General features: G+C 42.3%; 3 protein-coding genes across 3 annotated transcripts in view; 2 read left to right on the forward strand and 1 right to left on the reverse strand.

Moving 5' to 3' along the window:
- The window catches only part of frmpd2 (FERM and PDZ domain containing 2), a 64,147-nt gene that overhangs the window by 22,164 nt on the left and 29,483 nt on the right, over window positions 1-12,500 (forward strand). Inside the window, exon 9 of the mRNA XM_062533311.1 lies at window positions 2,228-2,402. Within this exon, the coding sequence (XP_062389295.1) occupies window positions 2,228-2,402 (175 nt within the window). The remainder of the gene's footprint in view (window positions 1-2,227; window positions 2,403-12,500) is intronic.
- On the forward strand, window positions 7,372-9,280 carry LOC134076307 (uncharacterized). Its single transcript, XM_062531291.1, has 2 exons — window positions 7,372-7,506; window positions 8,246-9,280. The coding sequence occupies exons 1-2, from the start codon at window positions 7,372-7,374 to the stop codon at window positions 9,278-9,280; spliced, it is 1,170 nt and encodes a 389-aa protein (XP_062387275.1).
- Window positions 9,801-10,909, reverse strand: LOC134076009 (proteoglycan 4-like). The gene is made up of 4 exons (XM_062531028.1): window positions 10,777-10,909; window positions 10,603-10,690; window positions 10,271-10,444; window positions 9,801-10,186 (listed from the first exon to the last, which is right to left on the reverse strand). Exons 1-4 carry the CDS (start codon window positions 10,896-10,898, stop codon window positions 9,821-9,823), a joined length of 750 nt encoding a protein of 249 aa, XP_062387012.1. The 5' UTR covers window positions 10,899-10,909; the 3' UTR covers window positions 9,801-9,820.

The raw sequence follows: 12,500 nt of genomic DNA on the forward strand, positions 1-12,500 counted from the left end.
CAGCTGGACTAGAGGTGAAGGTACTGTAGACACCAGGACAGAACAGCTGGACTAGAGATGAAGGTACAGTAGACACCAGGAGAGAACAGCTGGACTAGAGATGAAGGTAGACACCAGGACAGAACAGCTGGACTAGAGGTGAAGGTACTGTAGACACCAGGACAGAACAGCTGGACTAGAGGTGAAGGTACTGTAGACACCAGGACAGAACAGCTGGACTAGAGATGAAGGTACTGTAGACACCAGGACAGAACAGCTGGACTAGAGAAGAAGGTACTGTAGACACCAGGAGAGAACAGCTGGACTAGAGATGAAGGTACAGTAGACACCAGGACAGAACAGCTGGACTAGAGATGAAGGTACTGTAGACACCAGGACAGAACAGCTGGACTAGAGATGAAGGTACAGTAGACACCAGGACAGAACAGCTGGACTAGAGGTGAAGGTACTGTAGACACCAGGACAGAACAGCTGGACTAGAGGTGAAGGTACTGTAGACACCAGGACAGAACAGCTGGACTAGAGATGAAGGTACTGTAGACACCAGGAGAGATCAGCTGGAATGAAGCCAAATCGATCAGGTGGCTTCCCAACAGAGCCTCTAAATGCAACACTCAAAAGCAGCGAGACAGCAGAGATAATCCCTTCAGCTTTGCAGCACAAAAAGTCTGTGGTGGCGCCATCTCGTGGCTAAAAGGCAGCATGGCAGCCCAGAGCAGGGCACTGGCACTGGTTTAAACTCAATGCTTTTGGATCAGATGCAGTCTTTGGGGATCAGATGCAGTCTTTGGGGATGATGCTTTTGGATCAGATGCAGTCTTTGGGGATGATGCTTTTGAATCAAATGTGATATTGTTAAATAACTGTTTAGTCATCGCTGCTTGGTCGTTTCTTAAAGGAAATGAGCAGTTGTGATTCATTGGTGATTGTGTTTCGGTGAGTCCTGATGTGTGGAGATTTAAGGGAGATCTTTATCATCCTTGACAGCACACTATCCTTTCAATCCCACATCAATAACATCACTCGGTCTGCTTATTTCCACCTACGTAACATCAATCGCCTCCGTCCCTCCCTAACCCCCACACTGCCTCCATCCTTGTCCACAGTCTCGTCACTTCCTGTCTGGATTACTGCAACTCTCTCCTTTTCGGCCTCCCTCACAAATCCCTCCATGAACTTCAACTAGTCCAGAATTCAGCTGCCCGCATCATAACCCGAATCCCCTCCATTCACCACATCACTCCTCCAGAATTCAGCTGCCCACATCATAACCCAGAATTCAGCTGCCAGCATCATAACCCAGAATTCAGCTGCCCGCATCATAACCCAGAATTCAGCTGCCAGCATCATAACCCAGAATTCAGCTGCCCGCATCATAACCCAGAATTCAGCTGCCCGCATCATAACCCAAACCCCCTCCATTCACCACATCACTCCTGTCCTCCATCAGCTCCACTGGCTCCCGCTTCAGTTCCGTATCCAATTTAAAGTCCTCCTGTTTACTTTCAAGGCCATTCACAACCTGTCTGTCTGATCTCCATGTTCCCACTCCCTCCTGCTCTCTAAGATCCTCTTCCTCCATACACCTGCCTGTCCCCACCACCCGTCTCACCACCATGTGGAGCAGAGCATTCAGCCGCTCTGCTCCCCGTCTCTGGAATCCACTACCACCCCAACTCAGAAACATTGATTCATTCCCCCATTTCAAATCACAACTCAAAACACATCTGTTTAAAACTGCTGATTCCATTTGATGCTATTCCTCTACCCCTTTCTGCTGCTTTTTATACATACATATTTGATTGTTGTGTTTCACATGTTTTATGTACAGTATGTATTATATATACATATTTGATTGCATGTTTTATGTACAGTATGTACAGTATGTACAGTATGTATGTATGGTGACCTTGAGTGCCAAGAAAGGCACCTTTAGGGGGAGCGCTGTGGCACAGTAGGCTACAGCGCTCATACCACACGGGTCCAAGTGCCCACACGGGGACCCAGGTTCAAGTCCGGCCTGCGGTCATTTCCCGATCCCACCCCATCTCTCTCTCCCACTTACTTCCTGTCTCACCCTTCACTGTCCTGTACAAATAAAGGCAAAAAAGCCAAAAAAATATACTTGGAAAAAAAAAGAAAGGCACCTTTAAATAAAATGTATTATTGTTATTATTATTGTTATTATTATGATTATGATTATTATTATTAATACCCCCCCCAGCAGTCGAAGAAGGGCAAGTCGGGGGCGACCCAGCGGGACCTGCGGGTGTTCATGCCCAGCGGGCAGTGCATCATGGTCAAGTGCGACGTCAAGTCCAAAGCTGGCGACGTCTTCGACATGATCATCGCCCACACCAACCTCGTGGAGCACTTCTACTTTGGCCTCGCATACTGCCACGGTAACGGTAACCTTAGTAACCTATACTGTACATGCCTAATGCATAACTAGGAACTTAGTAACCTATACAGCCCTAATGAATACTGTCATGCTATGGACCCTATACACCAACCTCGTGGAACACTTCTACTTTGGCCTCGCATACTGCCACGGTAACGGTAACCTTAGTAACCTATACTGTACATGCCTAATGAATACTGTCATGCTATGGACCCTATACACCAACCTCGTGGAGCACTTCTACTTTGGCCTCGCATACTGCCACGGTAACGGTAACCTTAGTAACCTATACATTTCTACTTTGGCCTCGCATACTGCCACGGTAACGGTAACCTTAGTAACCTATACATTTCTACTTTGGCCTCGCATACTGCCACGGTAACCGTAACCTTAGTAACCTATACATTTCTACTTTGGCCTCGCATACTGCCACGGTAACGGTAACCTTAGTAACCTATACATTTCTACTTTGGCCTCGCATACTGCCACGGTAACGGTAACCTTAGTAACCTATACATTTCTACTTTGGCCTCGCATACTGCCACGGTAACGGTAACCTTAGTAACCTATACATTTCTACTTTGGCCTCGCATACTGCCACGGTAACGGTAACCTTAGTAACCTATACATGCCTAATGAATACTGTCATGCTATGGACCCTATACACCAACCTCGTGGAGCACTTCTACTTTGGCCTCGCATACTGCCACGGTAACGGTAACCTTAGTAACCTATACACTTCTACTTTGGCCTCGCATACTGCCACGGTAACGGTAACCTTAGTAACCTATACATGCCTAATGAATAACTAGGAACTTAGTAACCTACACATTTCTACTTTGGCCTTGCATACTGCCACGGTAACAGTAACCTTAGTAACCTATACATGCCTAATGAATACTGTCATGTTATGGACCCTACAGTATACATCCCTAATGAATACTGTCATGCTATGGACCCTATACATCCCTAATGAATACTGTCATGCTATGGACCCTATACATCCCTAATGAATACTGTCATGCTATGGACCCTGTACATGCCTAATGAATACTGTCATGCTATGGACCCTGTACATGCCTAATGAATACTGTCATGCTATGGACCCTATACATGCCTAATGAATACTGTCATGCTATGGACCCTATACACAAACCTTGTGAATAACTAGGAACTTAGTAACCTCGTGGAACACTTCTACTTTGGCCTCGCATACTGCCACGGTAACGGTAACCTTAGTAACCTATACATGCCTAATGAATACTGTCATGCTATGGACCCTATACACAAACCTCGTGGAACATTTCTACTTTGGCCTTGCATACTGCCACGGTAACGGTAACCTTAGTAACCTATACATGCCTAATGAATACTGTCATCCTATGGACCCTATACACAAACCTCGTGGAACATTTCTACTTTGGCCTTGCATACTGCCACGGTAACGGTAACCTTAGTAACCTATACATGCCTAATGAATAACTAGGAACTTAGTAACCTATACATTTCTACTTTGGCCTTGCATACTGCCACGGTAACCTTAGTAACCTATACATGCCTAATGAATACTGTCATGCTATGGACCCTATACATGCCTAATGAATACTGTCATGCTATGGACCCTATACATCCCTAATGAATACTGTCATCCTATGGACCCTATACACAAACCTCGTGGAACACTTCTACTTTGGCCTTGCATACTGCCACGGTAACTAGGAACTTAGTAACTTATACATGCCTAATGAATAACTAGGAACTTAGTAACCTATACATTTCTACTTTGGCCTTGCATACTGCCACGGTAACTAGGAACTTAGTAACCTATACATCCCTAATGAATACTGTCATGCTATGGACCCTATACATGCCTAATGAATACTGTCATGTTATGGACCCTATACATGCCTAATGAATACTGTCATGCTATGGACCCTATACATGCCTAATGAATACTGTCATGCTATGGACCCTATACATGCCTAATGAATACTGTCATGCTATGGACCCTATACATCCCTAATGAATACTGTCATGCTGTGGACCCTATGTGTGTGTGTGTGTGTGTGTTTGTATTTGTGTTGGTGTTAGTGTTTGTATTATTGTGTGTGTTTATGTTTGTGTTGGTGTTTGTATTAATGTGTGTGTGTGTGTGTGTGTGTGTGTTGATGTTTATATTTGTGTGTGTGTGTTGATGTTGATATTTGTGTGTGTGTGTTGATAGACAGGGAAAAATCCAGAACGATCTAATAAAGGTCACTACCAAACTTTTCTCAATTGATTCTATAGTACTTTTCCGCGTAGAATCCATTTCTGCTTGGGACATTTTTATATCACGCATAGTTAATGAGATAATTTGCATATTTGAATACATTAGGGAAATTCCATATCAGTTGGAACAGGTCCGACACCATGGTCCTCAGTTTTTCCTGATTTTTGGTCCAAATGTTCCTCCATGTCTCATTGGAAGAAAAACAAAATTTTAGCTGGGTATCTTGTTTAGTTTCTGAGATATGGCTCTTCAAATATGGTTAGACGTGTCCTAAAAAAAGGCTGAAAATTCATGTATTTAATGAGCACCACTTTTTTTTAAACCCCTCTCCTCTCTTAAGGCTACCATATTATTTTCTAAAAATTTGAACACTGGGGCAGTACCCTGTGTTGTTGTCCAAAATCACAAAGGAATTACAGTCCTTCCCACCATTGGAGACTTATCCATATTTTTTTTGAAAGCAATGAAAAAAAAACCTGTTTTTGTTCTCTTATGGTCATGAATGCCTAGCACTCACATTTTTAAAACTCTACATATTTATAGTCCATGAGTAAGAGAACAAGAGAACAAAAAATTGAGCTGTTTTTTTTTCTTATTTCGAGGCTATGAGCCTTCAAAGTTGGCCAAAATGGCGTTTTTTCCTAAAAATGCCACTTTATTGCCTTTTTCCAAGGACAAGATGAAATGCAAATCCAACATTTCTTTTTTTCTGCAATAGTGTGGCACTTCGTAGACCATGTGAATGTGGTAGATCCGACCTGTCCATTCTAATATCCCCACAGCACATGTCTGAAGTTAGAAAAAATGAAAAATAGTCTTGGCTGAAGGAGGTGTTGGTTTGATTTGTATGAACCTCTTAGAAGGACAATATGGGGTGTAAACCCATTTTTTCTGTTTGAGGGATCAGAATGGCATCTTGTAAATAGGATAAAAATGTTGTATCCCATTTCTACTCTTTAGTGATCCCTTAAAATATGTCCAAAAGTTGTCAAAAATGAAAAAGGCAACTAAATTGAGGGGCTTAAATGGCCAAGTGGATCAAGTCACACAAGGTTAAAAATGTAATATAAGACAGATGAGAAACTGAGGGAGAATACTGTGAAATGTTTAACCCTGTTACGATGGCCTTTGAACCCACTGTGTCCCTAATATCCTGTGATAACCGGAAGTTGGTTTAAAACAGGAAATAAACTTTAAAAAGGCTATATCTAGAGAACGGAAGGTCATAGAAATAAACATTCACTTCTTGCTTGATCCTCATGGGCGAATTATGTCTGATGGAGCAAATCAGATTGAGTCTACGACCTTCCGTTCAATAGTTGTTCGCAAAAAACTATTTCCCATTGAAATGAATGGGAAAAAAAACAAAAAACTTTAAGTGTTGAGGCCAAAATCATGGTTTGAGATATTGTGTAGGAGTATGTTTCAGACCATTTGGAGTTGATCGGTACCCACTTTGTGTGACATAAAAAAATATTATTAATTTAACTTATGGATGGATATGGATGACCAAAAAGTGTAGGATTTTCACTGGTCCTAGGCTTATGTTTATCTAAGTGGATCTCAGGTTAACTGTCCAGGGATACCATTAGAACAAATCACAATGCATGCTGCATCCAACGGTAACTCCAACAGCAACCAGGAGACAATATGCTTCATGCAGAAGAAATTTGTTTAATGAGAATGAACCTCAGTTAGGGACACAGTGGGTTCAAAGGCCATCATAGCAGGGATTATACATTTAACAGTGTTCTCCCTCAGTATCTCTTCTGTCTTATATTTCATTTTTAGCCCTGTGACTTGATCCACTTGGCCATTTAAGCCCCTCAATTTAGTCGCCTTTTTTTCCCCATTTATGTCAACTTTTGGACATATTTTAAGGGATCACTAAAGAGTAAAAATGGGATATAACATTTTTATCCTGTTTACAGGATGGCATTCTGATCCCTCAAAAAGATAAAATGGGTTTACATCCCATATTGTCCTTCTAAGAGGTTCATACAAATCAAACCAACACCTCCTTCAGCCAAGACATTTTTTCATTTTTTCTAGCTTCAGACATGTGCTGTGGGGATATTAAAATGGACAGGTCAGATCTACCACATTCACATGATCTACAAAGTGCCACACTATTGCAGAAAAAAAGAAATGTTGGATTTGCATTTCATCTTGTCCTTGGAAAAAGGCAATAAAAGTGGCATTTTTAGGAAAAACGCCATTTTGGCCAACTTTGAAGGCTCATAGCCTCGAAATAAGAAAAAAAAACATCTCTTTTTTTTTGTCAACATGTTTCTTACTCATGGACTATATATATGCAGAGTTTTAAAAATGTGAGTGCTAGGCATTCATGACCATAAGAGAACAAAAACAGGCTTTTTTTTCATTGCTTTCAAAAAAAAATATGGGTTTGTTTCGATGAATAAGGTCCCGTCCCATTTCTCACACTTGCTCTGAGAACCCTTGCTTGAGTTCCCTCCACAGTAAAGTCCCCTCAATGAGGGAAGTGCAAGTGAAGATTTTCCACTAAGAAATGGGACACCACTAGTGTGCAAATTGACGCAGCGAACGTGTTCTTTACGTCACACGCAACATCAACGTGTCTGATTTCATCCCAGTCCAGTAGATGGCGCTATTACACATTGCCTGTAAACGGCAATAACACCATACAGAAGAATTACTATTTTCATTCATACTGAAAATGCCGGGTCCAGCGGAGCTCCTGTCTGTTGTGTGGGCTATGTTGATTTGTCTTCGTTTGACAAATCAACGGAGAAGAAACATACGCAACAGAAGACGCCTTCGCCGTATGCTTGCAGTTGTCGGGATGTTTCAGGTATGTCGTTTTGTTTATGTGGCGCTTTGCTCAATTCAGCCACCAACTAGCTTAAACTAGTAGCCTAACTACTAAAACCAATGTTTTGGTGGGACAGAAACATACATTAAAATGACACATTTGACATGAGTTTGCTGTATGCTTAAGTCACGTCACAGCCAGCAATGTAAGTGTAATATTTTGTTAATCAGCTGTCTCATCAGCTGTCTGCATAGACCTAAAAGACGTCAAATCAGCAACGCATAGCAACCGTTGTTGCTATGGGTAAACAAAACTAGTTTTCTGGGCTCTGTCTACAACTAGATCTAGAACTTGCCTAATTTGCTAACTGATGTATCTGATATTTTTAAGTAGTTGGGTTTTGTAACTGCAACTCAGAACATTTAGGTGTCCACTCGTTGTAGAACTATATCCCATCAGTTGTCTGCACCGTTCACAACACGTTAAATCAGCAAAGCATAGCAACCGTTGTTGCTATGGGTAAACAAATCTAGTTTTTTGTGTTCTGTCTAGTCTAGAACTTGCCTAATTTGCTAACTGATGTAGGCCTATCTAATATATTTAAGTAGTTGGGTTTTGTAACTGCAACTCAAAACAATTAGGTGTCATGAATGTCTGACCAGTCGTTGTAGAACTATAACCCACTCTGAATCTACAATGCACTGCTAATGATGATCACACTGGTGTTGTTGGATCATGACTCATGCAACAATGTTGGTTTTTGTTCATTGTTTTCCAGAGTGACCGCCCAGTGACATACTGTAGTATCAACTTTGATGTGCCGATCCTGCGCCTGTGGTGTAATGTGGATTTGGACACCAGACAGGACTTCAGACTTTCGAGGCAAGCCATGCATTCCCTTCAGCGTCTGATGAGGAGGGAGCAGGACCATGGTTGGGGCCACGAATATGAAGTTTTAATCTACGTATACTGGCTTGCCCATGGTCTTTCCTACCGTGTGGTGTCTCGTGTCTTTAGCGTGCCCAAATCCACCATCCACAGAATTGTGCATAGGGTGGCACAGTTCATTTGGGACAACCTTCATAGAGCCATCAGTTTCCCAAAGCCTACAGACATGGACGCTGTGGGCAATGGATTTGCCCAGCTTGCTGGGACACCAGCCCTGAACAAAGCGGTAGGGGCCATTGACGGGTGTCATGTACGGATCAAGCCTCCAGCACTCCATCGGCTGGACTATTTAAATTACAAGGGCTTTTATTCTGTCAACATGCAAGCCATTTGTGACTATACTGGAAAATTCCTGGACGTTTTTGTGGGCTATCCAGGTTCGGTCCATGACACCCGGATTTTAAAAAACAGTTCATTTTACCTTGCTAGAAGGTACCCGCCTAATGGATACTTCATCCTGGGAGATGGCGGATATCCTTGTTTGGAGACACCGATCTCTCTAATCACTCCTTACAGAGAACCTGTAAATTGCCAGATGCAAAGGAAGTTTAACTACCATCAGTCAAGGGCCCGTTCTGTTGTGGAGAGAGCATTTGGGGTGATGAAGACTCGCTGGAGGTCAACCCTGTTCAGAGCTTTGGAGGTCAGACCTTCATTTGCGCCCCAGGTGGTTGCATCATGTGCCTTCCTGCACAATGTCTGCCTGGACAACGGAGATGTCCTGGAACCTGATAATGATGCGGCACTGGACATCCTGGACCCGGAACCTCCCCTCCAAGAAGCTCCTCAGGTGCACGAGAGACCAGGGAATGCAACAAGGGACAGGCTTGCAGCATTGATCAACGTGCAAGCCATTGAAAATTGAATATATTATAAAAGATCTATGCTATTTTTGTGCTATTTGTTATTTGCTATTTTTTGTACATATGGTACATTTGATATTTCATTTTGTGTTGTTTGTTATGGCCTGTAGGCCTAGTGCTCTCTCTGCACTTTGAATACAGTTTTGAAAACATTTCAGCCCCTGAGTGCAGTCTCTACTTTTCTACTACATGACTTAACTTTTCCTTGTAAATCTAATGTTAAGCTCAGTGTAGTATATCCTTGTTTGTTTATACCACTTCCCTGGATCCATTACTTCTTGGCCAGTTGGAAATAATTCTCCAAAACTCTTTCATATTATTTCTAGAACATGTTAGTTTCTTTTATGATCTACACATTACTGTAATTGTATGATTGGTGAAAACCATAGCCACATACTTGCTAGAAAAGGTTTATTTAAAAAATAACAAAACACAGAACATAAATAACAGAACCATAAAAATATATCAATATAATTAACAAACAAACAATTTAAATAACAAATGAACAGTCAAAACAACATGGCAATGCCTGGTAACCAGTCTCAGATTTTGTCCACAAGTTTTTCAAATAGTTTCAAAAACCTTTCGGTTTTCTCCTCTGATTCAGTGTGCCTTCTCTGCTCCTTAGCTGATTCAGATTGCAAAAAGTCCAGCATTTGCTGGACGGCACTCCCCTTCCTCTTCCTTGGTGATGGTGTTGGAGTAGCGGGGAGGGTGTTAGATGGCGTATCTGAATTGGTGGAAGAGGTAGTGGATGGTGTAGTGGGAGGATTGGTGGAAGAGGCTGAGACTGGAGTTGCGGGTAGGGTAGTGGAAGGTGTAGTGGGAGGACTGGTGGAAGAGACTGAGGCCGAGGCTGACTCAGGTAAGTCCTCCCTGAGGGGTTCATAAGTTGGTGTGACAATGGCCTGTTGGAGACAATAACAATTCTGAGGTCATATTGCAAAGTTATTGGCTAGTTTGGAAAATAATTCCTACTTGATCTACCGTACCATTAATAAGGCTGTGGGGTCCTCCTCAGCCGGCCTGAAGGAAGCCACAATGACTGGGGGGTCAACTGCAGGCCTTCCCCCCAAAACAGCATGCATCTCTGCATAATATGGCCAATTTGACAGCGTCTTTTCCCCATGGTCTGTGCCAGAGCCCGTCCTGGGATCCCTCAGGTCCTACAATAACAACCAAACACACACACACACACACACACACACACACACACACACAGAGAGAGAGGAGGATGTGTGTAAGACAGAGAGTGAAATGTATTAATGTAAAAGGAGTTGTAGGTTACGGGATAAAGACATGAAACAGATATGCAAATAATTACCTTATAACGCTTCTTTAAATTCTCCCACTTCTTGCTGATCTGCTTGTGGGTAATTTGACCCTCCAGGCCCAGCTCTTTCACTGCTTGCCTGTGAAAATACAGTGAAATTACTATGGACATGTAGCTGGGGTCAATAGCATTATCAGATATGACTTGTACAGTCTGGTCACTCACTCCCACAGGCTTTTGGTGGCAAATTTTGTTTTAAGAAATTTGGCATCATTTGCTGCCCTAAAGCGGATGAGGCCAAAGGTCTTCTCTGGAGTCCCTGAAAAGAAACCCGGTGACAATTGCATTACAACTGACTTTTCTTTAATGCTGAATATGATCTATCTATCTGTCTATCTGATAGGCTACTTATGTGTCATGCGTCGCAAACATGTAGCTAGTGCACTCCACGTTCTTTACAACTTTGTAACTTTCGCGAGTTTTCGCTTCTGAATCTGAACGTGTAACTCAGTGGTGCATTAAAATGTGGCAAACAGTGACGAACGCTCGTGATGAACATGTTATCTTTGAGCAGTTCAATTTGAATGATTTGGTCGGTGTTGTTAACATTCCATTCATAACGGTAACCTAAATTGCATCGTTGCGTTCGTCAAACTCACGTCCAGTTTCACTAAACAATAACAATATATGAATATAAATAACAAATGAACAGTCAAAATAATCTGTCAATGACCATGGCCACAAATCAAACAGCCTGGCTACTTTTCTGTAACGTTATAACTTCGCGGAGACCTACCCTCAGACTGTTTGCGATTGTTTGAAGACGGTCGCCCAAAACTCAGTGCTAACGGGAAAATGTTTGTAAACATCCACCTATGTTTGCTATTGTGAATGCACCTAAGGTTTATGTGCTCATTAAACATTGTTATCACGAATATTTGAAGCATGGATAAGCACGAAACATCTGTCAACGGGACACACCCCCCTGCCTGTCAGTGTAGCAGGTAGCAGCTAGCTAATGGGTAGACTCTTGCGAAGCTCTCGACATATTTACGATCGTCGTCAAACAGTGATTTCTAAACAATGAACTTAAAAGTCCATTTCATATACATTTAACTAACACATTCCGACACATTTCAGAATTTTTACATACTTATTTGCGAATATATACTTACATTTGTAAACTTCGTTTCCACCGGCGTCCGCCATCTTGTTCCGAAAAAACTGCCGCTGGCTGAGTTCGAAAAGCATCATGGGATACCCCCTTGGCCGCAAGTCTGGTCCAAAGCTGACTTGCGGCCAAGGGGCATTTTTAGGGGTGGATAGACACTTCTCCATTCTCCCTAAGGTATTGGGACACCCTACCCCCCCGCGGGAACGCGCAAAATCTAGGGAAAGGGTTCAAATCTAGGGCTAGGGGCTGAAATGGGACGGGCCCTAAGTCTCCAATGGTGGGAAGGACTGTAATTCCTTTGTGATTTTGGACAACAACACAGGGTACTGCCCCAGTGTTCAAATTTTTAGAAAATAATATGGTAGCCTTAAGAGAGGAGAGGGGTTTAAAAAAAAGTGGTGCTCATTAAATACAGGAATTTTCAGCCTTTTTTTTAGGACACGTCTAACCACATTTGAAGAGCCATATCTCAGAAACTAAACAAGATACGCAGCTAACATTTTGGTTTTCTTCTAATGAGACATGGAGGAACATTTGGACCAAAAATCAGGAAAAACTGAGGACCATGGTGTCGGACCTGTTCCAACTGATATGGAATTGCCCTAATGTATTCAAATATGCAAATTATCTCATTAACTATGCGCGATATAAAAATGTCCCAAGCAGAAATGGATTCTACGCGGAAAAGTACTATAGAATCAATTGAGAAAAGTTTGGTAGTGACCTTTATTAGATCGTTCTGGATTTTTCCCTGTCTATGATGTTTGTGTGTGTG

This window comes from Sardina pilchardus, chromosome 3, assembly GCF_963854185.1.
Source record: "Sardina pilchardus chromosome 3, fSarPil1.1, whole genome shotgun sequence".
Classification (NCBI taxonomy): Eukaryota; Metazoa; Chordata; class Actinopteri; order Clupeiformes; family Clupeidae; genus Sardina; species Sardina pilchardus.

What these genes read in the sequence shown, in the direction of transcription:
- LOC134076307 (XM_062531291.1), top strand. Translation starts at nt 7,372, where the DNA reads ATGCCGGGTCCAGCGGAGCTCCTGTCTGTTGTGTGGGCTATGTTGATT. An exon ending in CAGTTGTCGGGATGTTTCAG is followed by an intron (nt 7,507 to 8,245) that starts GTATGTCGTTTT and finishes ATTGTTTTCCAG; the next exon opens with AGTGACCGCCCAGTGACATA.
- LOC134076009 (XM_062531028.1), bottom strand. Translation starts at nt 10,898, where the DNA reads ATGCAATTGTCACCGGGTTTCTTTTCAGGGACTCCAGAGAAGACCTTT. An exon ending in GCCACCAAAAGCCTGTGGGA is followed by an intron (nt 10,691 to 10,776) that starts GTGAGTGACCAG and finishes GTATTTTCACAG; the next exon opens with GCAAGCAGTGAAAGAGCTGG. An exon ending in ATTTAAAGAAGCGTTATAAG is followed by an intron (nt 10,445 to 10,602) that starts GTAATTATTTGC and finishes TTGTTATTGTAG; the next exon opens with GACCTGAGGGATCCCAGGAC.